General features: G+C 44.2%; 1 protein-coding gene across 7 annotated transcripts in view; it reads left to right on the forward strand.

The window, feature by feature from the left end:
- The first annotated feature begins 5868 nt into the window (after positions 1-5868).
- The window catches only part of ppargc1a (peroxisome proliferator-activated receptor gamma, coactivator 1 alpha), a 272323-nt gene continuing 252846 nt past the window's right edge, over positions 5869-25345 (forward strand). Inside the window, exon 1 of one of the 7 annotated variants that reach the window (XM_047579431.1) lies at positions 5869-6323. In XM_047579431.1, coding sequence (XP_047435387.1) covers positions 6243-6323 — 81 coding nt within the window. In that variant the 5' untranslated portion in view covers positions 5869-6242. The remainder of the gene's footprint in view (positions 6324-25345) is intronic. The other 6 variants (XM_047579421.1, XM_047579464.1, XM_047579474.1 and 3 more) reach the window with 6 other exon arrangements.

The raw sequence follows: 25345 nt of genomic DNA on the forward strand, positions 1-25345 counted from the left end.
TGTGAAATCCCTGCTGTGCCGGAGCCTGTTCTGGCTGTACGGCTTTGTGGCGCTTCCTCTCTAATGTGGTAGGTAAAGCTTGTAGATGGCAGGGTAAAAAAAAAAAAAAAAAAAAAAATCTTCATTCAGTTTTACTAAAGCAAAAACCCTTTCTCTTGAATATAAGAATGCCTCAGAAACAAAGAAACTTGGATGAGCCCTGACAAACTTCAAACTTCTCATCCCGTGGGTCATCAGCGCCCCCCCTGTGGCCGGCCAAGCTTGAATACCACGACCAGTCTGAGGACCCTTGCACCCCTGTGCTGTGTTCTGGGCCCGTCACCCGTGATGGCTCATTGCGGCTGCTCGACAGGTGGCAGTTTATTAAGTTTTTGCCTCATTTCTTTTAACCAGACTCTAGCTGTAACTCTGCTAAAATGCACAGGAATATCAGCGTATCATCACACTGAGCTTCTTAAAGGTGCACTTCAACTACGTCACATTTAACTACCAATCTAGTTGTAATAAGAGATGTGACACAAAGCATGCTTGACTTAGTGCACAGACAGCGGCACACTTAAAAATTAGATTTTACATTGTTTTTGTGTGCCATAACCATAAACTATATAAATATGGACGGTAAGAACAGCTCCTCAAAAGTGAAGCCAAACCAGAGCGGTATATTAGAGAGAGAGTCTGGCTAACCAAGGAAACAGACCGTCTGAGCTAACCTTCTATCTCATTGGTTCTGAGCTGGTCACGTGTTTCATGGGCGCCATGTTAGATACGTCTAACCAATATTAACCCATGGAGAAGTGACAGTAACAGAATAAACAGAATTGGACTAAAAGTTAAAATATGTCAATGTTTCTCTTTGACGTTTGACGTTAAGAATTTAAATAGGATTAATAAGGTCATATCATCATTAACGTGTACCTTGATCTCAAAAACCCCCAAAACACCTTCACAAATGAATGAAGTTTGAAGTTAACCAAGCCTTATGCTAGCTATCCAGACGAAAGGCTTAGAAAAATAGCATCTACCTTAATATATATATATATATATATATATATATATATATATACTGTGAAACCCACGTGCGCATGTAATTCATGTCCATGTAGATGGACAGATGGACAAGTAATTGACACTTAACTTTGCCTCAGTTACTACTAAGTTATTATGGCTAGCGTGCTAATGTTACAATGATAATACTAATTATAATACTAAATAACAGTAAGACTAGTTTAATTTTCACTATTTCTGAGTATTTATAATTTTTCTGAGTAATTTCAAAATTTTAACCACGCTGGATGAACACGGAGACTGAGGAGAAGGTAAACACAGCTCTACGAGTGATGACGCAATTAGGCCACAAAGCATTTTACAGGCTCATTTCAGATATTTAAAGTAAGCAGACTCTGGCATATCTAAGTGAGGGCCTTTTACATGTTGACAGACTTTGGCAATAACATATATAGACCCGTTAATGGTGAAAATAACACATTTATTCCAACATAGCACATCTGTCCTATAGGGTTACACTGTAGAACTGTCCCTCTGATGTTTCCAACATGGCGCCCATTAGTGAAGTTGGCCAGACTCTCTAATATACGGCTCTGAGCCAAAGTAGAGTAGAGCCCTCCCCCGTTGTCTGGCCACAGTATAGGTCATAAGCTCCACCCCCTCTATGTTAGTGGGTGGGACTTGTGAGTGTGGAGGAAGTACGGTCAGAAGCCCAAGGAAGTCCATATTCATATACAGTCTATGGCCAAAGTCCTGATTTGGCAAATATGGCAACCGTAAAAAAAATTCCCTAGATCTAAACTACCTATGGGACCCAAAGGGCGAATGGCTTGAAAACTACAAGTTTGAGAACTGCTCAAAGTGGATTGTGGGTAATGCAGGTGCCATGCATTTTTACTGGTGACCTGAATAAACATTAACATTGTTGTGTCTGGGAACTCCCCGGTTCATTTAGCTTTCATCCCTCTATTTTTAAAGTGCCTTGTTTTTTTTCCCTGCAGGTGCACGGTAGACCATTATCACAAGCTTACTGCATCCAAACTAAACATCAACTGTGTGGTACACACACATACCTTAAGACGATATAAGATACACAACACAAGGATATAAGGCCAAAATGGACCAGTAAGCATTTTCACCATGTCCGTTGTGTCTGGACGTAGGCAGGGAGAAGCGCTCGATCTGCTATGGGAGTTTTAAATTAAGCCCGCAGATTGTATAACATGCAAAGTCAGGAAGTTAGCATGTGCGCTTCAATATTTTTGGACTGCCGGGAAACGTGTTTTTTTTTTTCTTCTTTCCTTTCTTTTTTTTTTAAAGTGGACACTCTTTTGCTTGGGAACAAACACGGAACGGCAAAACGGTGCCAGGGAGATTAGTCTCTCCCTTCCGAAAAGAAGCCGATAGAAAACCCATTAGTTTGAGCTGATCTGGAAATTATATGGAATTGATTCCGAGGTAAGAACAGTTTTTCATGCTCGATACTTTCCATTGATTTTGCGCTGCCATAATTACAAATGAAAATCATTACGTCTCCAAGTTGTATTTTGTTAGTGTCTGATGCGAGGCAACACAATGAGAGCATTACCGCTCGTGCATAATGTGTCTATATGTGGGGTTCACGCGTAGGGATGCGCGTCCTTTTTGTTTAGCCGCACCAGAGTACACTGTATATTTCACCCCACAGCTGTTCCACATCCTCACTTCCGCCGATGTCGGGGGGACATTTTATGCAGCTTTTTGACAGTAACTCACCGAAAGTAGCAAACACAAACAAATACCAGACAGGTATTGTTCAGCGTGTTTCCAAACAGTGTGAATCACCAGCTCGCCACAGCTCAATCTCCTGCCACCCACAGAGTCCTGGATGGCGCCTCATCATCATTTGAGCCTGTGGGTAGGGAAGTTTATTGCGGCACACCTCAGCGTTTCAGGAAATCCATCCGCCCACCCAGTCCTCCTCCCAATCCCACGCCGGTCCCTCCCCTCCCCACCAGCGCCCGAGACAGGTGTCTTATCTCCATCGCGCAGCACAAGCACGGCCAATCTTCCAGGAAGATGGCGACTGGAATGTGACAAATCCATCTGTCCTGGTTTGAATTTGTATGCTAATTTGAAGTAATAGCCCCTCTGGTGACAGTGCAAGGGAACAATTCAATCATGCCATCTATGACAGTTGCTCTGCAGCCTCCTCTGTGATACGGGAGTATATGCACGTACCGCCGGGTTAGGCTTGATAGATTGGTTATGTAGGGGAGATGTGGCATGTAGACTGCATGTTTAAAATGGGCTGCCACTTTGAAATGAATCACGCGGGCGACTACCGGAGGCACCTGTGCAGAAATGTTGCAGCCGCTACCTTTTTTTTGGCGGAGGGGGGGAGACAATATTTGATTTGACCTAATTTATTTCCACACAAAGGCCCCCGGAACCGTCCTGAACTCTCACCCGATTTCACCGGCGAGATGGGTGTGAATGATAGAAGTATCCCCCCCCCAACGTAAGATCGCGGCAACCCAATTGTTGCATTGTCACACCGAATTATCCCAGGCTGTTGATTTGATTCAGTGGAAAGCTTTCACGTGCGACTGGGCGGAAGAGGAAGCAAGTTCGAGGGAGGACGCGGGACACGCCATACATTCGGGAAGAGGACGATTTGAGATTTCTCCTGTGCCTCGGCGGCTCTCGCGAACGTATAGCGCTCCGTTATCTTTAAATGAATCTACAGCACAAGGGCAGATTATGGTTGATGGTGACAGATAAGGCTGGAGAACAATTCATTTTGCTTGCGGCGTTTCTTTTTCTTCGCCTCCACATCAGAGCTTTCTTTCAAAGCAGAGTCGGTGCGTTCTTTCCCCCCCTCCAATAATACATTTAATTAAAATATGAAAACCTAATAATCACTTCAGCTGTTTTGAAGTAGTCCAAACCTTGCTCTGTCCCAGAAGTTCTGTCCCAGTGCACAGGGATGCATTTGATTAGAATTCAAAGTGGACACGGCCGGCGAGCCTGATGAGGATGAATGAAATGCGTCTTCTTAGAGAATATACATTGACCACTCTTCAAACTGGGGCGCATCGTGCCTCGCAGATGCATCTAACCAAGAAAGCAGGAAACAAGGAAGCCAGCGGAGGAGACTGACGCAAAATTGGCGAAGGTTTCGAGACAGCTCTCCAAAACGGGCCCTGTTAACAGCACACGGTTTGTTTCCGTGCTCAGCATGGCTGCACGTGCAAATTTTCTCCACTGCAACTCTGTGCTGGTATCGTTCTGAAGTTTCTGAATTGTTTTTTCCACATTGCCTAATTTTTATTCTGAAGCTTGACACGCAGGATTTGAACCACTAGTTTGTGTCTAAAGCTGTGGGAAAATAACTTAAACTCAGCAGACCTTTCATTGCCATCCATCACAAATGGGTTCGACACAAATTTTCCTCTCAGTCCGTGTTCCAAAAAGTTCCTACGTTTTTGATATCTGATTTTAAAATGTACATGTACCATGAGTAGATTTACATAAGAACGTAAACAGTTTTAAAGTGCATGGAACTGTAAAAGCTACATCAACGTAAGAGGGATTTAATAGCAAACTAATCAGTCTCGACTTAGTAAGTTAATTAAACTTGACCTGCCGAGCTAATTTTTCATTTTATAGAAATCTTTATGTATCAGTATAAGAATTAGGTCCAGGGATTGCTGACGGAAGATTTTTGTTATATATTGAGTTTGCACTATAAATGCGCTGAAAGGAGAATGAGCCACTAATGACTGAGATTGAAAAGTTCATCAAGAATCATTATAGCTGTAGGATCGTATTCTTGTTTTCAGTAGAGGTCAGTTGTTTTCACTTGTTGTTCAGACATTCAAACGTTGGGCACACAAGACTGAGTAATTCAATGTTATTTCAGTTTGCATGATTTTAGGTGCATATTTTAGATACATTTTTAATTAAATGAATCGTTATACACCACAAAATAAATTTTAAATCCCACATTGATTGGTATGGTGATGTTTTGACTCAAATTAATTAATCAATAATAGAATAAGTCCAACCATATAACCCTCTTAACTTGTGAGGTCCCTACACTACATTTAACTGTACTCCACAAACCTCCCTCAAACCCCTTAAATCCACCCTATGACAGATTTGGCTAGTTTGGACTAGGGGGGTGAGGGGGGCAACATATTTGCCCGGGCCCCCCCCAGAACCTAGCACTGCCACTGCCTCTTCATTAAATGCCTGAATGTGATAGTCCAAGATATTATATGTCTGTCTGACTAAAGCATCTTTCATCCAGCCTGTACCAAGTGATCAGCTGATACGGGACACGTTCAACTTAACAGGGGAAATTAAAGTTGATACGATTTTGGTTTAACTGTAGCTGATGAAGTGGGGTGAAGTTCGGAGTCAGAGTTTTTGTAAATGTACTCAAATGTAGCTCGAATCTATTCACCCGTGCCCATTTCTCCTGAGGAGTGCATCAAATTTCCCACAATGCCTCCAAAAACGATTTGTTGCTCAGGAATCCCACAATGCACTGCTGTGCAGGTAATAATGTAGCTGCAACGAAATAAAGTCACTTCAGGACTTAAAATGGCGAATGAGTGACTCCAAAATTTCCCATAGTGCCTCCAGTCCACAACTACTTACCTTGTTGCTAGGATCCCATGTTGCATTGCTGAGCAGGTGATTGCTAAATGCTAATGATGTGGTAAACAAAATGTCACAAATGGCGACAAGTGCAGATAAGCCTGGTTTAATTGGATGCAGGTAACTGAAGTAGGTGAACTCAATTAACAGAAAACTAATTAGCTCATTTGTCTAAAAGAGAAAGTTTGAGAATAACACTACTGTCAACGTTCAGTCGTTGAGATGAGGGGTAAAATTTTTAAATATTTACCCCCACCATATTGACCCTTATTGGTCGACGCCTGACGGCGGTCCGCGCACCCCACTTTGGGAACCATCGCACTCGCACGCGTCCCACTCGCGTGGTGTTTTTTGGGGGGAGAGCGCGGGCACGTGACTCGGGAGGCAGCAGCCAGCACTCCGCCGCTGCTCGTGTTTTCTTTTTTAGCTCCCGCGGACGCCGGACGGAGAAGCGAGAGGGACGGGGGAGGACAGAGACCGAAGATAAGAAGAAGAAGAAGAGACACTCGCCGAGGGACAGTCTCCGCTCGCTGCGTTGAAACTCCGCCGACTCCTCCTCCTCCTCCACCACCAGACGCGGCTGGCGCATCATGGACGGTTACGGCAGGAGCGAAGACGAGCTGTTCTCCTCCTGCCTCCTGAACCTCACCTGGGAGACGTGCTACGAGCAGGTAGGACCCGACTCACTTCCCTCGGAGCCGCCTCGCTGCCGCCTGTAAACAAACACGCTCCGGTTTGAAATAAGTTGCTCGCGTCGGGGTGAGTCAGCACATGAGGTGAGAGCAGGTGCAACTTCACAAACTTCATCCGTGTGCGGTGTTTCTTTTTTCCTTTTTTCCCAAGCAGGTCCGCAAACCCAACTCTTCCCCCCCCCCCGAAAGGTTGCCTTCAGGAACTTCCGAACATCTCGGCCCCTTAAAAAAATCAATCAGAAATGAATCCGGTAGACGAAATAAGTCTCAGGAATTTTATCAATAAATTAGAGATAAACGTAAATATAACGGAGAGGCGCCATCTTTTAACATTATGGAATTCCTTTCAACACCTGCCTCTTCACAATGTGTCTGTGAGACCTGCGGGTTGCCAGGTAGGTGTTAAAATCAGGTAACTCACTTTGATCCTGGGGCGCGGGGCCTGCTCTCACGCAGCAGAGCAGCTCCGGTGTCTGTTTGGAGATAATTACCTAATTCCTCCCTCTCCCCTCAAGCTCAATCAGTTCTGCCTTTAAAATACACTCATGGTGCCGTATGAAATCCCTCCTAATTCTCACATCCTAATTCGTGTGCGGCTAAAGTCATCTGCCACAAGAATGCAGATGATTCCCTGTGAATGCTAAGAGGGCTCCGAGCTATTTAGCAATTTACGCTCAGTGATTGATGCCAAAATATTTGTACAGTGATTTTTATGGTAATTTCGCTTGAATGCCACCATGAGAGCTCGGGATATATACGCGGGATATTTTGTTTCTCCGCTATCAGCATCCAGGTTGCACGACAGCGGAGGAGGACATTTAAACAATCAATCTCCTGTGGTTTAGTGGCCTACCATTTTGAATTACAAGCAATCACAAATTAAAGAGGATTAGGCTCTCAAAGCCGGGGCTCCTGATTGGCTGAGCCCGGAGTCGTATTGTAGCGGCGCGTTTGGGGCGCGGGGAAACAAAGGCCGCCCCCAAAACGCTCCGACTTCGAATCGCAAAGTCATAGCGGATGGAATTTTTTTTAAAACGCGCGACGAATGAGAGCTGCTGAACCGCGTTCTGCTGCGGAGCGGATTCCCGCACGTCGGCCTAGAGCCGCGCATTTACCCACTTTGAGACACTTAATTCCCACAAAGAAAAATTGACTCGGCGTCGTGCATTTTTAAACTGCGCTCAGCTCCCGTCGCCGTTCAGACACGACTGCGTCTGAACGCGAGAATTAATGCGCCAGTTCAAGATTTTGGCTTCGTTTTATGCGATTCTCAATCAATTAGCCCGCGAACCAATTAGCTCGACAATAGAAAACGAATTGTGACTTGATTTTTACCAAACATCAGCTCATCGTAGCGACTCGAGTTTGAGGATTTTCTTCTTTCGTGACTCAGGAAATCATTATAAGCTGTGTATCTTTAGGTTTTGGACTTTTATTTTGAAATACCCAGCAGTCGGAATTCAATGCCGAAGACTTAAACTTTCCCAAGAAAGCAAAGCTTATAACAACAATTAACTAAGTAAATACATCTGAGAAAGTCTAACAACATTTGACCTGATGACACACACTGAATTACCAGTTTATTAGGTTGAATCGGTTTCACACCAGTTAAAACAAATGTAAACAGTCCAGCACTAACTGTTCAGGAAGATATCCAGCATTCTTCTAAAATAACCGAGCTGTTGATTCAAATGTGTTTCCATTCTGAAGGGTGGCGTTTGCATTCGGGCCGGGTTTAAATAATCAATTTCCCATTTCAAATTGATCTCCGTTTGAAAGATCCAATATGGATTCCTAAAATCCATGCATCATTTTTTTCCTAAATGTGCCATTTTCTGAATCCCCTTCTTCTCGCTGTGGTCTCGCGAAACTGGCTTCGCGTGACCGGTCTTGCGAGACCGCACAAAAAAAAAAAAAAAGGTTAGTCTACGCGTGAGCGAGATCCAAAATCTCCTAATTACGAAGGCAGCACGAATAGCGGCGGTGCCCGGCCCCGGTCCGCGGCGCTGCCGAAATGTATCGCGCTGACAGATGTTTCTATTATTTTTGACAACCCCGATTTAGCCACACTTAAGCGTCCGGTTTAACGGCGCCGCAAATCACATCCTCCAAAATGATCATTCAGTTGAATTACCACCTTTCTGACGCTGTCTCGACATAAACCGAACATTAGAGGAGTCACAAAGGAGGATTTAGTGCGGGGCTGGAATGATAGAAGGCATTTGTTTTCACCACTGCATCTTATTAACCGGCGACTTGAGCGTGTGCGATTGTTGGTTTAATCCATGGTGAAAATGATTGATCGGGGGGTTGCGGGCGGGCGGGCGGGCGGCGGCGCGGTGCCGTGCTGCGGGAAACCCTGGAACGTTCTGCACGTACTTTCCTTTTAAAAAAAAAAAAAAATCATCCTGGAAGCAGGTCATGCACTCGGCCGGCGCGTCGTTAGCCATGCACGTATCCTCCCTCGCCCTCCCCGAAGTCCTCCGGCGGGGCGGGTAAATAAATAAATAAATAAATAAGGCAGTAAAGGGAAATGTTGACACAGCCTGTCCTCGTGGCCAGATTATCCACTCATGCTTGAGCGCCGGGTAAAGGCCCTGCATTATTCAGCCCGAGACACAGAGACGAGGAAAAACTGTGGAAAAGCTGGGTCTTGCCGCAGGAGCGTGTGTGCGTGTGTGCGTGTGTGTGTGTGTGTGTGTGTGTGTGTGTGTGTGTGCTTTGGGGTTAGCGCCTCCACTTTAAAAAAAGAGCAGACACGGGGATAGCTCGGATGCACTTGGCCGGGGAAAGACGCCGTCTTAATTATCGAATGAACTTATTGCTTCTTTTTTCAATTCCATCTTTTTCTTTTTTTTTCCTCCCTGCCACTCTCTGCCTCCCTCGTCAGGCTTCTGTGAGGGCCGCTGTCCGTGGTGCTGAAAGTTTCATCACACGTTTTGTGCATGTCCTTTTTTTTTTTTTTTTTTGGAGTTCCAGGGCTCCGGTCCCCGCCCGGGCCGCGGCCGCTCTTCAAAAGCAATGTATTCAGTTTGTCTCGACAAAAAAGCGGGGCCAGCGCTCGGCAGTCCGGCTCCAAAAGGGGGCGAAGTCTATCGCTCAAGACGTTTCTAAAAAAAAAAAAAGAGGGAAAGAAAAGCTGCAGGTAACACGGCGTGCTCTCAGAAGCAGCAGGGACTAATGCTTTTTTTTTTTTTTTTTATGCGCCTGCTCCTGCCTACAGCGTGTTTCATCACGGCGCGGCTCAAGTTACGTTACTGCTCGCTCAGCGGCTCGGTTAAATGAAAGCTCTTTGTGTGCGCTCGCATGTACAGTATTTGATCCATGCGATTCCCTTCTTCTGTGTAATGAGTCAGGAGCTGCAGCGGTTTTAGTTGAGGGATGTGTTGGAGCAAAAAAAGCAGATAATAACATTGAAATGTGGGATTATTTTGTTAATTCGGAGAGACTTTTTTTAAAAACTGTGTTTTTATTTGAGTTTGATTGCAGAATAACGTGCTCCATTGTCTCCTCCATCCCACCCTGCTCCCTTACGTCAAGATACCCGAGCGGCATTTGGGTGAAAGTTCTCCTAGAGTCGATTTCCAGAATATGAAGTGGCAGCTGTTTTGATATTAATTAAAGGACACTTTCCCTCTAGTACCAGCATCTTCATTGTGAGGATTTGCTGCTGTTTTTTTCTTTTTTTGTTTTCTATTGTTGTATCTTTGGGGAGACGTGTGAAGCTGGATTGTGGAGCTAGTTTGCGAAGCTGTATTGATCGGGTTTATTAGTAATTAAAGTAATTGTTCACTGCAATCAAGTGGAAGCCCCCTTGTGAGAAATAAGGAAATGAAATGAACATCCTTGCTTTTAAAGTGTTCCTGAACTGGGTTTCTGTGGAGGCTTTTCTGCAAAAAATCAGGGCAGATACCGACACGTGATCCGTCAGCCAGCAGTGAGTGGAGTTACCTTTTAATTTGAGTGGTGTTACACAGTCGACACTGTTTGGATCTTTCGATGGTTTGTTGCCAAAGGTGCATGTAAATCTCATGTGTTCAAAACATCAAATTTAAATTATCCCAATCAGCCACAACATTAAAACCACTGAGAGGATGTGTAAATCACCTCAACCATCTTGTGACAATTCAGTTTTCTGCTGGGAAACCTTTGGACCTGGCATTCATGTGGATGTTACTTAGACATGTAGCACCAACCTAGACCAGGCCAGGGTACCCCCACCTCATAGCAATGACCCAGCAGGACGCAGCCTGACACAGGCACAAGTAGTTTAATAACACCACAGAGGCCCCTCCCCTCGACACCCTCAGAAGGTCCTTGTCCATTCACTGATGAGTCACAACTGTTGGAGGCACAAGGAAGGAGGAAGGCGGCCATAATGTTATACCTGATCAGTGTGTGTTAAAAAAGAAGTCAAAAGCACTGTAAAATGGAAAGACTGAAGTACAAGTACAAATCAAACCGATCGAGGGAGACCCCTTTAAAAAAAAAAAGAAAAAAGAATAATTTAAAAGCAGGAGAACTCGATGTAAATATTTTAAAAAGCTTTCCACGTTCCAGTTTCTCACTCTTCGTCAGGCTTTCAGTTCATGATGTGCTGCTCTCAGCCACTCCCAGCCCTCACAAACACAGCTCTCACAGGAGTGTGTCTAATTTCCACATTTTTTTTTTTTATTTTAATCAACAAGTGCGCGCCCGCAGTACCCCGTGCTTTTCGACGGCGGCCCACAGATGCAGCGCCTGTCAGCGGTGTAATGAGAAGCGCGTTGTTCCCTTGCAACATATTGCCGAGCTATGGATGGGTAATTATCTAATCAAGACTTTGTGGAAGTGCCGCCACTTACTCACCGCTGACCTGCTAAGCGTCTGCCAGAGTTTCTCCCGCAAGATGTCTACATACGACGCGTCATATAGGTGTGAATTTCACAGAGGGCTGCGAAACAGTATAAACTCAACGGTTATAATGAATTAATTGCTTCAATCAAGCTGCGTTTTAATGCTCAAGTGTAACATCTCATCGTTGGTTGCCGCTGCTCCGTGTCTTAACGGCCATTTTTAAAGATCTGAGGGTGCACAAAGTGGAGAAAGGAGGTTTGGTGGACACTTATTAGGCGTACGTCAACCCGAAACACGCTTGATATCGACTCCAAAGGGAGCTGCAAACCACCAGAGGGAGCAACAAGCTTTGATTCCTCATTGAACTATAAAACTGTCATGCAGAATATCTAATTATTTGCAGCAGGATTAGTTATTTTTTTTAACATGCCCCTGCAGAATTCTTACTGTTTGTTAGTTTGATGTTCTTCAAGCTCATTTTCCCGTCTCTCTGAGCTTTCGCAGCTAAACGAACGCAATTAAAATCTGATTTCCAGAGGTTGCGCGTCTCGTCTCGCTTCCTCTCCGGGGCCTCCTCCTCCTCGCGGCCGCCGCCCCCGTCCGAACCGGGGCGGACCCCGTCGGCTCCGCGCTCTCCGGGTTACGCGTGGGAAAAAAAAAAAAAAACGTCTTCCCTCGCCACTGACAATCTGTTGATACCTCGCGCGATCTGAGATGAAAGGAAAATGCAGCTTACGCTGTGAAAAATCCTCGCCTTCTCACCGGGAGGTAAAAGCACTCTCACAAACATTGAATTGTACTTCTGAAGTGTTATCAATTCCACCTGAAACGGAGGGCCCCGGTGGCGGAGCTGAACCCCCCGCGCTTTTGATCGCGCCAGCAGTGCCTGTAAACAAGTATTTTCCCATCTTCCTCTCTGTCTGTCTCTTCATTCCTCTCTCCTCCCTCCCTCTCTCCCTCTCTCTCGCCGCTCCCCCACCAAGGTGTCTGGAGGGGGAGGTTCCTTTGATTATCTCTGCTGCCGATTAATTGCTTTTCTTAACCTCTGCACAGACGTGCTCCTACACCGCCCCGGAGCCTGCTGCACGCGCCCAGATGGACCCCTGCCAGGAGGAAAAAAACAAACCACGCCGCGCCTCCACCTCCCCACCTTCTCCCAATTACTGACCTTCATCCTTTCATTTTCGCCGCGGACGCTATCGCCGGCATCATCGGCGCGTTCGCTTTGTTTGTTCGGCCAGTTGCTCGGCGCACTGCGGCATCCTCGGCCACGTTTTGAGGCGGAACGGCTACGAACGGAGTGGTAATTATTAGGTAAAAGTATCTCGTCGCACGTCTTCAGGTCACCACGCGAGGCGTTAGAGAGCAGATTTTATGCAGGACATTTTTTTTTTTTTTAAACTGTCCTTATTCCATGATTAAATACATTTTGGCCTTGAGTTGTGCTGGCCAAGCAATTTCAGTCACGCTTTTTTTTTTTTTTTTTTTTCCTCTCCCCTCCCAACGCTGAGTGCTCTTCTCCGTCTCACTTTGCCTTTGAGACACGCGTGTGCGTCCCGTCTCAGTTCCCCGCTTCCAGACGCTGTCACACGGCGATGGACTGCCTCCTCCAGACCTTGGCCCGTTCCAACCCCTCCCCCCCCTCCCGCCGCCGCCGCCTCAAGACATCTTGAAAGCAACGTCTGGGGGCCTCCTCAATGATTCATGCGCTACATCTCACATGCCGACCACCTACAATACCTTTATACTTCGGACTGTGCTAAAATGTTCTCGGCGCTCCCTTGCCACAGGGGTAAAAAAAAAAGAAAAAAAAAGAAAAAGTTTTGATATTTTTCTTCTTGTCTTTTTAGCACTGACTGACAGTTAAGGCATGAAAGTTTATTTATTTATTTTTTTAGCCAAGATATGTTGGCAGGAAAGTGTTGGAGTATAACCTTTTTAGTCCCTGGCAGAAGTTTTCTAATCCATAACTCAGCCTCTTTAGTCTTGGTTTCCCTCCAGTTGATCATTTTTTTTTTTTTTTTATCTCAATAAGTTTAAACGTATAAGTTTAGCATGACTGTTTATGGCATTACTGTAAGTGGCTTTAGGGACTTTATTATTTATTTTTGCGCGTGTAGCTTAATTGGTTCAGGTGTTTGATACAGAGAGCACTCTGGGGCTCCGGTCTAAGTCGAGACAACACTCTCCCGGATGCACGAATGCAGAAATCCGCATGTGAAGCTTGAACAGACACTTGACGTGCACACACCGTCGAGCTCATTCGCTCGCTAACAGGCTGGACTCCCTGGGCTGTGTGGTGCGGTGTGGTGCTGGCTGATTTTTTTTTTTTTTTTCCCCATCAGCAGAAAGCTGGGGATGAGCTGAGCTAATTGAGCTGGGAGGCCCGGCGGGGGAACGGGGCCCCTTCTCGCACCGGCTCGTCACTTCCTTTCTTTATCCAGCCACCGCTGTGTCTTTAGTCCCACGTCTCCAAACCACTCTGCAGCACAAAAGGAGCACTTTTATATGTGCCTCAATGTTCCGTTAATGATGGATGCATGTTGATGTGATGCACAACGTAGATTAAAGGGATAGTTTGTTTGTTTGAGGTTCTTCTCCATGGTCGACATATTTCCTGCAATAGATGGTGCTTGGTACTGGCTGCTGGAGGTGGTCAGGAGGATTCTATATAAAAAAAAAAAAGTAAATGCTCCTTTGTTGTTTAGTCGTTTCCATACTGAAATGTTTAGGTTGACGCACCAAAGTCACACATCAACCAAGGGGTGAAAAGTCTGGACTCCGTAACAGAGGAGGCTCTGACTGGACCAAACATGACTTAACTGCATCATTATTTTTGTTGAATAGATTTCTTCTTTTACCTTGACTGGGTTACAGAGGCAGCGTATACATTTTAGGACCGGGAGATTATTCCGTTACGTTACATTACAGTATTGAGACGTCCGCAGTCAGGGCCTCTCTACCTACTGAGCCACTATTGTCTCCTACAAACACCAAATCATCATCACAGTCATGTTCTGCCCTCTTCAAGTCAGCCTACATCACCTATATTAGCTGCATTTAATGTAAAACATCAACCGATACCGCATATACATCCATAATTATTATAATGGCTAATTAAAGAATACTTATTTTTACACTTGTATGCCCTAAATAAAACACAAACAAACATATTTTTTACATCTATTTTAATATATTTGAATACTTTTTTCCCCACAACAAACACAAATACTGGATGCTTTGTATGTCCCCATTGCATATACATCCAAAATTATTATAATGGCAAATGAAGGATACTTATTTTTATATTTGCATATTCTAAATTAGAATTGTAACAAACAAAAAAAATTTTATTCGAATACAAATACTAGCTGCTTTGCACACCCTGATGAATACTCAGTACATCCAAACGATGAAGGAACACATATGGATTTGTGTTGCAAACAAAAAAAAAAGCCACAAATGAGGAAGACCAGCACAAAGAAGAGAGTTGCTTGGGCCAAGAAACACAAAGAATAAACATGAGACCAGTGGAAAATCGTACTACTTTGGTCTGAATGTGAGGTACGTCTTTGTGTGATGTAATAATGTGAGCGGACGGTTCCCACCACCGTGGAGCTTGGAGGAGGAAGTGTCATCATTGTTGGGAAGCTTTGCCGGTGACCCCGTTGGTGAATTATTCAAAATTCAAGGCTCGCTTAACCATCAAGGCCACCGCGGCGTATCTGCAGCGACGTGCCATCCCATCTGGTGTTTGTGCACGATTACCACAAACACACCTTCCAGGCTACGCAAAGGTAAAGGCTACTTTACCCAGAAGGACACTGATGAAGTGCTGTCTCAGTTGACCTGTCCTCAACAAAACCGGACCTCAGAGTGAAGACAAAGCAGCCAACAACTACTGGGTAGATGAGAATGATAAGAACCTCCTATAGCCACACTTCAAACAGACCATACCATTACTAATTCCATGCTTCATGGTAAAAGAGCTCTTTGAAGTTGAGCCCGTTGTACCACTTTAAATTATTTCACATGTGCCCAGTCTGACAGGTGATCATTATTTTTTGAGCGCCGTGCTCCACCTCACCCTACAGATATTACAAGCTAGGATGGACGGACCGTATTGTCTGCATCGCAGCGCGCCAGCTGACAACAAAAGCAGATTACCTGTTCTATTTGAGGGATATTAAGACATTACATGCCACTCGATGGGCCCTGGGAGGCCCGTCGTAAAAAGCCGCGGCAAGCTGTTGAGACGGCGACTCCGAGTTGTTTCCATCCTTTAGCCTCACTCGGGGACTGATTATGGTCAGCCTTTACCTGGAAAGTCACTTTCACTTTCTCGTCCGCCATTTGTTAGTACGGCTAATGTCTCATTAAGTCTCGCAGAGGGGGAAATGATGTGCTCTTTGGGTGAAGGTTAGGCTCTCGGCTTATCATGAGACAAAAGAGAGACTGATTATCGCGGCGCGGGCGTGCCTTCGCCTGTGTCTTTCACAACAAGTCCTATTTGTGTTACTGCTCGCGCTGCTTCATTACCCATAATCTATTAGCTCTCCCTGCACCTCCCCCAAGTAAAAGTTAAAACATTTGGGCTAAATGATGAATGCTTGATCAATTTTCGCATGGTGTTCTATGGGAGGGAGCGGATGGGAAAGGGGGGTGGGGGGTAAATTTTACATTATCAAGGAGATAATTACAAAGCAATCATAAGCTGTTTCCGGTAAAGTGGTAAACAAGCCAAGGGCTTGTGCTCTTTTCCCAAGAATAATTAAAAGTCGCTTTGCATTCTATGCATCAGTGTTCTCTCCTCCACTCAGCGGCCACCTCTTGGCATATTAAAGCAGGCTGGAGATTAGCGTCGGGGGGGTGTGGCCCTTCACTCCAAAAGCGATTTGGCATTTTCTAGACCTTTTCCTCTCGTGCGTCTCGTCGTAAATCGGGCTTTACAATCCCAAATTTGAAGTTGTCGGACTTTACCGTTCCTTAATATTTTCTTTATCTTTTTTTTTTTTAGTAATGGACACTTCTGAACAGCTGCAAATTGCTGTGTCACACAGTGGGAATGTTTCCAGATATGGACTACTACTCCTCCGCGGCTTTGGCTCTAATGCCTCCGAAACGAGTTCATTCATTGATTGGTCTAGACTTGAGAGCGTGGCAGCTCGCCCTACGGAGGTGTGTGGGAATATTAGATGAGGAGCCCGTCCATTTGGCTCAACCCTCACCCATAAAACATCCAGTTTACCTTTACTCTGAGTGACATTAAAGGAGGATATTTATATGCGACGTGCATTTTAGCTACAACTTCGCAACGCGTACCCACTCAGTGAATAGTGGATTTTTGGTTAACCTAAGAACAATGTATCATCTAATCTAATCTAATCTAATCACTGTTAGACATCTTGCCACAGTCTGCCCGCTGAATCCTTTTAACGCACTCCAGGTCTGTAAGAATGGAGCGAAAGCGAGTGACAGTTTCCGTAGCGCGTTATCAACTTTCTTTCTCCGGCCTGTTTATAACTTAAGACGCCCCCCGGGCTGTGTCCCATCGCTACGTGACATGTAGTCATTACTCCACTTCTAACAACACGAGCACCAGTCAATTATCCATGGAATCGATCAACGCGACCCCACCGCCGCTCGTTTAAAAGAGCCAGTCAATCTGCGTCCCCCGCCTCGGTTTTCCTTGTTACGATTCAAGCACGTGTGCGGTTTTTGTGCGTTTGCGCGACGGATCTGCTGAACCGACGGCTCGTCTCCTGATTCGCAGCTGTTTACAAGACCGGAGTCGACCTCGCGTCTAGGTTGCCGCCATTTCCTGCTTGACGACGCTCATGGACAAAACTCAAACCACAAGGGGGAAAAAGAGAAAAGAATTAGCGCGATTTTAAAGTTCTTCATTTCGACTTCATCTACTCCTCTGTGACTTCATTACTAAATGAGGCAACCCATAATTCCACATCCCACCGTGGATAAATGCTGTAGCGGCAGTCTGTGATGCAGCGAGGGGGGGGGAGAAGAGGGCGGAGGTGGGCGTAGGAGGGGAGGGTGGGGGTGGGGGTGGGGGGGGACAGCGCGTCCTCCATACCTGATGACATGCAAGGTTTATCACGTTGAGCAGAGACATGGTCACCTTACCCCGGGCCTCATTGTGACAGCCAGCAAGTCACTCGAGAGCACCATTGGAAATCAATATCCCTCCACTCTTTAATTGTTGGAAAAAAATCTTCCCTGTTTACAGCACCACATCATCAGTCAGGACAACCTGACTTTCATTTATTTTTTGCCTTTTTCCTCTCTCCCTTTCTGTCTTCCTCCCCTCTCTCCCTCTCTCCTCTGTGGGATGTGCTGGCTGGCTGATTGTTTGCTAGATTGCGTAACTGGAACTGGCTGGATTTTTATTTTGGGGCACCTACTTGATATGCATGCAGAAGCTTTTCTGGTTAACTTCAGGCCGCTTAAGGCGTTTGTGTGTCCTATCTCATTGAGTGTTTGCTTCGGCGTAAGCGCTTCCACTGTTGACTCGAGCTAACACAGGCCACGTGCTTCTGTCCTCCGTTGACTCCTGCGTGCAACAGCTTCACGACGCTACCCATTCCCGTCGTATTTTCTGCCACATTCCCACGTTGGAAAGCTTTATGGACACGCATGCTCCTCACGCTTTACCATAGATTATATGACATCTAAAAATCTGTGAGCGGCCTAAACACAGTGCGATACAGCAGAGAATTTATTTGTTGTTCGATCCTAGCGGTGTCGCAATTATTGTTTTATTTGTCGGCAATTAATTATCGCACGGATAATTGCGATCGACGGCTCAATTGCCGTCATCCAACCTTTGCAGATTTAAATGCTTGTTTTCCGACCACGTTGAATCATCGCACTTTCATCAGAAGTGAAACATTCGGTGGCAGTAATGCTCCCCTCCAGTGCCATTAAGTTTTAGTAGAAGATGATGAGGCTCAAGAGGTGAAAAAATTATGTGGAAACAGGGTCTTTATCAATGCCAAGTACCAACCCTTAGACTTGGTAATTCATACGCGACGAGTTCGACTCTAAAGTACAAACTCGGAATGAGAAGACTCTCATTCTGTCTGTAGTTTGATAAAACAGTGTGTTGTTGATGCAAAACACATTGTTTAATACCTGGCCGTCCCCAGTCCACCATTAAAACAAACAGGAACCCATCAATGCCCTGGGAATCGTCTTCGGTTTGATGTGCACTTTGACTAGGACAGGACAGGATAAAGAGATTGACAGGCCTGCATTCAAATTACACCCACTTTCCAATTTATTAACTAACTAAACTAATGTATTCCAATGATAGATGATAGATACATATATACAAAGATGTCGTAACTTACATACATACACGGCACCGGAACAAACCATTTATACTTACACTGCAAAAACAGCATCACTAGAAAGAAGCAAAATATTCTTATATTCAATCAAATCATCTTGTATAAGAAAAAAAAAAATCACGGTTCTTCTCTGTTCTTGTGTCTGAACAAAATATTAGATGTATTTCTTTGACAGAAGGATTTTTTGCTTTCTTGAAATACCTTTTTAGCAGTGTGTGCACTCTTTAGTCTGGCTTGCTCCGTAGAAACACCACCCAAACGCTAGTGGGCGCTGTGTCTTTTTCGCCAGTCGGGTTGAAATTCCCACCCCACCGCCAGTGTCTCACAACTGAAGAAGCTACTCAGATGAGCGGAGAAATGTCTTCAAGAAGTTGTACAAGTCCAGTTGTCTTTCTTCAAACGCCTTTTGGATTAGCATGACCTGGACGACTGAGAACCTCCACAGACGTAGTAAAGAGGAACCAGTTACAGCTCTAGTGGTCTGAGTTGCCATGACACGTAGTTACGTGCGCTGTCGCCATAGCTACAGCATCAAAGTGATGCAGAAGCCTAAACTGCCTATTGGTCTTCACAAAGAGCTGTTGTTTCAGCCGTGTTTTTTATTTTTTTTTTATTTTCGAGCCTTGTTGTTGTGTTTTACTGACATGTGTTTCTATTATTTTGGCATCCCCATTCTAGTCAGGTGGCTGGGCTCAAAGACAGAAACTCTTCAGTGTTTCACTTAAGTTTTACCACAAACCACACGCTCCAAACTGAGGGTCGAGTTTAACGACCACCTTTCTTATTCAGTTTTAATATTAACTGAATTAACTGTGAGTTTTTGGCGAAGGAGTTTATGTCCAAAGTAGCAAACTGAAACTCAACCGCCTCATGTTTGAACACTCAATCTTGCTTTTTACGTCTTCACACTAAATCAATCACAGGTGAGAGTGGCGTTATCTGTACTGCAGCTGTACCAGCACTAGCATCTACCACTTTGTCTTAAAATGCGGGCGCAGCAACTGATTATTATTTCCCATCTTTGCCGAATTATTTTCCCATAAAAATAAGGACGTGAGGAAGCCAGAGGACATAAACAAGGTGTTGTGTACCTTCTCTGCTATTTTCTAAAGGATTCCCTGTGGAGTCGTGGACCATTAGTAGTGATATGAAACAAGCGTGTCCCCGTTTTGTTTTGCATCTCCTGCAAGTGCACAAGGGCACCCTTAGAAGCCTGTGAGCAAAGTGCGTGCTTTGGTTTTCACACCGCTGCAAGCGCTGCCATCTGCAAGGAAGAAGTGCGTTCGCTAACAAAGCGCAGTTTTTTGTTGTTTTTTTTTAAGATATGATTATACGCCTAAAGGCTTGGGTGATACACCCAGTGTGTTTTGGTGTTAAATGCTAATTGTAAACATAATTTGGTTTACAAGAAAACTCTATTTGGGTCCCTTCTGAATTATCTTTTGTCCCATTCAGTGCCCCCACTCAAAAGAACTTCTAATATTAATTAAAACCCGACCAAATTCAAAGTCACAAATTATCGTTCTTACACAGGGGTCAAAACACTCACGCCTTTCCTTATGAAAAGCCCGAAGCCAACAGTTAGCTTGTTTCCACTTCTCCATAAGCTCCTGCTATCAGTGTGTTACCTGGGGACGACCACAGCACCAAAACTGTGATTAGGCCCTCTCTGGCTAATTAACTGCTCGGGCCACAGTTGGCCATTTGCAGCATTTAATGGAGGGACGATGCCGCAGCTGTCCTTCGTCCGTCATTCATCTGACTCGCGCCCTTTATGCCACGATTTGTGCTATAAAATTTATAAATGGCCAAAACTAGCATGGCATTCATCACTCTCATTAAAGTGACAGAGGATACGGCGGAAAACTGCGTTCTCGTTTATGCAGCAGCCGAGGCTGCACTTTAATTACGAGATGGAGCTCGTGGAAAGCCTTTTGTCCTGGCCGAGGAAATTCCTGGTGATTCCTAGAGAGAGGACCTCATTACGACGGCGCAGTGATACTCTAAAATGCCGCAAGCGCGGCTGATCGCTGTTAATTTTTCCTCTTTCCCGCCTCTACTCCTTTGGTCTCTGTCTATTCAGGGCAACAGGCTGTTTAATTATTTATACCTATCCATTACGGTATGAAAATCGGGAGGACACTAACATGCATACACGAGAAGGAATCTAATATTCCCTCCTAGTGTGTCTAGTTTAGGCTTCAGCTCCCGCCTAACCCATCCCTCTGTCTAGTGGGGAATATTAGCATTCAACTGAATCCTGGACAGTTTGTATTTTACCTAAGCACCAGCATAAACAGCACATCGTGATGGAAATGTTTCATCCATGATCACATGAAATAATTGCTGAATATATTGAAAGGCCTACACTCAAGTACTGTATTTCCTGTAATCGTGGCCCATATTCAATTAATAGGTCTCTTTTAATGACCAGGGGCGTGGTCTCAAACACAGGCTGTGTGGCTGGGCAGCCAGTAATAGATGTAGTACACACAGGTACCACTGGTGGCAGTAGTTACATTTGAAATAGGGGTGGGCGAAACAATTTAACAGTATAACATTTAAATAATTCCCTTTTATTACACACAATTGCTTCAGAAAAAAAAGTCAGTAGTGCAAAATAAGGAACAATGTACCGAAAATATAAGTAAAACAATGTAAACAACACAACAACAGTGGAATATAAAGTCAGTTGAGCAACATAAGTAAACAAAAGCAACAATGTCATTATAAATATGAACTGCTCAGAGGGGGAAATGTTGACTCATACATTTTCCACCTTCTCTTCCGAGTCCCGACGCATTTCAATAACGGCAGCTGTTATTGAAATGCGATGCTGCTGTGATACTGGAGAAACTGTAGCAAAAGCCTCGATGTCATCACGCTAGTACCAATCCGATACCGATGCTAGCATTGGTGTTAGCACTTGCAACTGGACTAGCATTGGAAGAATTTTCAATGAAACACTGTCAAAACAACAGAGAACTTTAGCAGCATGGCGCAAAGAATAAAACTTGACGTGAACTTCAAGGAGAAGGTGTTGAAATGAAAAATACAGGAGGAGAAGCTGCGAAACACTTTAATATTGAACCATGAGGAATTAGTTGCGACACCGGGGAAGGTTACCATCTGATACACTATGGCCATTTTAAGTTGCTGTAAATTTTTCATGTGTGTACAGCACCGTTTTTTTTTTTTGTTGTTTTTTTTTTAAACTTGACCAAGTCAATTTGACCAATGAATGGACCTTGTTTATTTTTCAGAGTTGAAACTGATACAATGGCGTCATTTATTTGTTCGTCCGTTCTGACCACTCATGATTAAGTGTTTATTAATTCTGCCCAGATGCTGTTGCATGTATGTTGTACCTGCCAAAGTGGGGGAATAAAAAATAAAAAAAATAGTAACAAATATACCAGTACGTACCGGTATGAAACAAAGGGACTTGGAAAATAAAAGCCTCCCTCTAATAAAAGCCTGCCTCCAATAATGGCTCGGCCACTACCAGAGGAAATACGGTATTAAAAAAAAAAACAGTCCTGCACTGAAGGCTCGTTTGAGGACACAGACGCCGTAACTTACGTACGTAGCAGACGAGCCTTTTATACTCGCGCGCTCATCAGTGTGACTAATTTTTGTATCTTACCTGCTTGCACCTACGCACCAACATAAACATGCTCATAAAAAGAGAAAAAAAAGAATCCAATAAAACTATACACTCAACTCTCTTCCCGCCCACCCCCTCTTACTCATGCAAGCCCCAGGCGCCACAGTCTCATCCAGTTGTCATGTGTTCATTAGGCAGGAAGAGTGTTGGCTCACTCTGCCCTCATGTGTGCATAGAAATAGTTTAATCTTTTCCTTCTTGAGTAGTGCTGCTGGATTATTTTGAAACTGTTTGATTTCATTTCTACTTTAGGCCATTTTTTTTTTTTTTTACATTCCAATAATTGCATGAAATTCTGCACAAGCACGTTTGAAGAAAGTGCTGTTTTTTTTTTTCTTTTTTAAACAAGTTTAGCACCCAATCTTCAAACTAGTTAACGTTCTGCGCCTGTTTTTTTTTTTTTTTTTCACCCCTCTCTGGATGTTTATTTCCAACAGTGTTCTCTCGTGGCTGTGATGTGACCAGCCTCCGCTTTTCTTTTCCCCCAGCCCTTCCCCGAGGGAGAGCGGACGGCACGTGCGAACGGATCACTTCTGATTAGCGGGGGGCGCGCTGTAGAAGGACGCCCGTAGTGTTGCTCGCCCGAAACAAACAGTGGCGTGGCCTCCCCGGGGAAGGCTGCCTTTTTCTTAGCACAACACAACCCGCCTCCTCTCCCCTCCCTCCCTACCCCCAGAGAAGTTGTGTTATCTCCCAAGTGCTGGTAACTTCAGGCTTTTAAAAATGTGCGCGTTGCTTTTCACATCAGAGGGTGATATATCGTGAGGGAAGGCGACAGAACTGATTTAGGGAAAAGAAGACAGTTGGATTCGGCTTCGTCGAGTCTACTCATAGGACGGCCTTTTTAATTTTGCCGGAGCCTCGCGACGTAAAACTCGCTGTCATTCAACTCTCACTGCAAATTTACATATAAAGTGTCTGATAAGAGTATTTGTGCGTCGCCGACGCACTTTGCACAATTTGTGTCACAACATAAAGGCCGGGAGAAATCCCGACTTTGTTTTGAATAAATATGAATCATGTGGCATTTTTTTTATGTGAGAAGAGGCAGCGCCGAGGAAAAGATACGGGAGGTAGGTAAATAGTGCAGGAGGGTAGGGTGGTGGTGGTGGTGGTGGTGGTGGGGGTGGTGGATGGGGGGGTGGAGCAGAAGCAGGCGACTGATTTGTCTCCGTCCTGTCGGGAGGATTTACGGCGCAAGTGTGTTGAGCCATCAATCAATTGTGGCGCACTCCAAGGACAACTTTGTCTCTTTATGCAATTTGTAAGGCTGTCCAGTCAAATTGATTCCTTAACCAGGAGCCGTCCAGCTCTGAGAGAAGAGTAACCCCCCCCCACACCCCTCCACCCCCCACCCTTGAAAAGCACATCAACCTCTGTTTGCTGTAAAGCAGACAATAAATGATACGACTGTTGAGTGTCAGTGGACAAAATCCAACTGGAAAATAAAGTGGGTGACAAAAAACAACAAGATTAAAAGTGATTGCGAAAGTGATTGATTAAGTGTGATTAAATGGAACTCCTGAAGATTGATGCGTGCGAAGTCTCGGTGACAAATGTTTCTGGCGTTATGATCGTTGTACTCAGGCCTTTGTGGATTACATCTCCAGGAAAGGAAAGGGATTCAATTTACAACCAAAACTCAGCAGTCACATTAGTTGTGCAATCTGTTCGAAGGATTTATTATTTGGGGCGGTAGCCTACACCGGTTCATACCGAATACCGGCATTTCTCTTTCATTACAATATGAATTTTGAATTTTGAATTTTGATCACACAGCGCTGGGAACGCTGCGCCGCGAGACACTGTTTCAGACCGGACCATTTTTAGCGTAGCGCTTCTAAACACGCATGGTGCGACTGTGTCACTGTGAGGCGTGGTGAAGATGGAAAGGTCCCAAAATGAAGCGTCAGAACGAGAAGACTTGTGCCAAATAAAAGGTTCTGTGTCAGTTGTTGGGGGGTTTTATTTATGGTGACGAGATGTCCCCAAGTTCTGGAGACAGTCCCCGTTTTGGATGCCCTGTCCCCCCGGCTATAGCTGTCCCCGAAAATGTCCCCAATTTTAGCTTTATGGATGTTTAAAAAAAAAATGTTGAGCGCAGACAACAATTATTATTGTAGCCAGTCATGCTGCTATTTACATCACAGACATAGCAGTTTAAATATGTTTAAATATGTGTCAGAATAAATGAAACTTGTCCCCATTTCTTCATTTCATCTTGATAATGTTTAATCCTTTATTTCTTTTTTATTTCTTTATCTCCGAGGTGTTCACATATTTCCACATCAGCAGGCAGTGCTTACACAGGGCCATGCAAACCTGTTTTACTAGTAGTGTGGGATTATTGTGCAATATTTACTCATCATCGCAGTGAAATAGTCCATCCTTACTCAATCTACTGCATTAATTCCTTTCTCAACCAGTAGGAAATGTTGTGAACACGTGATATGCATGAAAAAATAAAATAAAATACAGCGTTTCTGTCAGAATTTTGAAAAATACTGTGATATACATTTGTGGTCATGCCATCCCCGTATCTTCGAATATTATGATGCATTAGAGAAAAGGTGTCTCAGAGTTGTGACCTGATCTTATTTCAGGGTTTGATCTGCACCTGCTTAACCTAATCACGAATAAAAAATAGAAATTATAGTTTGTTCATCAAATTTGTGTTAATTGTCCAAAATTGCTGCAGATTTAAAAATAAAAAAGACATATTGAACTAATCATGTATAAGATTCTCTTGTGCTGACTGATGTTTTCCATCATTTGAGTTTTTGGGAACAGGTTTAATATATTTTTTTCCTTTATTCCCATAGTTTGTTTAATTCCATTTCCCAAGGTCCTTGGTTCGGTTTGATTCAGTGGCAATAAATAGAAAATATTAGTTTTTGAATAGTTTTACTTAAAACTTAAACAGATGTGGTTCTAGAGATCTAGAGAATCCTGGCTCATCTTACATTTGACTTTCATGAAGTTCTTCTCTGTCCTCATTTTAAAATGAAATCATATTTATATTGATATTTATGAATTGAATATTGATTTGAATGAAGAAGGACATATATATGTATATATACATCATATAAGTTAACAGTGTTTTGCCTCAATTTTATCTGATGATATGAGCT

This window comes from Mugil cephalus, chromosome 1 (genome assembly GCF_022458985.1).
Source record: "Mugil cephalus isolate CIBA_MC_2020 chromosome 1, CIBA_Mcephalus_1.1, whole genome shotgun sequence".
In the NCBI taxonomy this organism is placed as follows: Eukaryota; Metazoa; Chordata; class Actinopteri; order Mugiliformes; family Mugilidae; genus Mugil; species Mugil cephalus.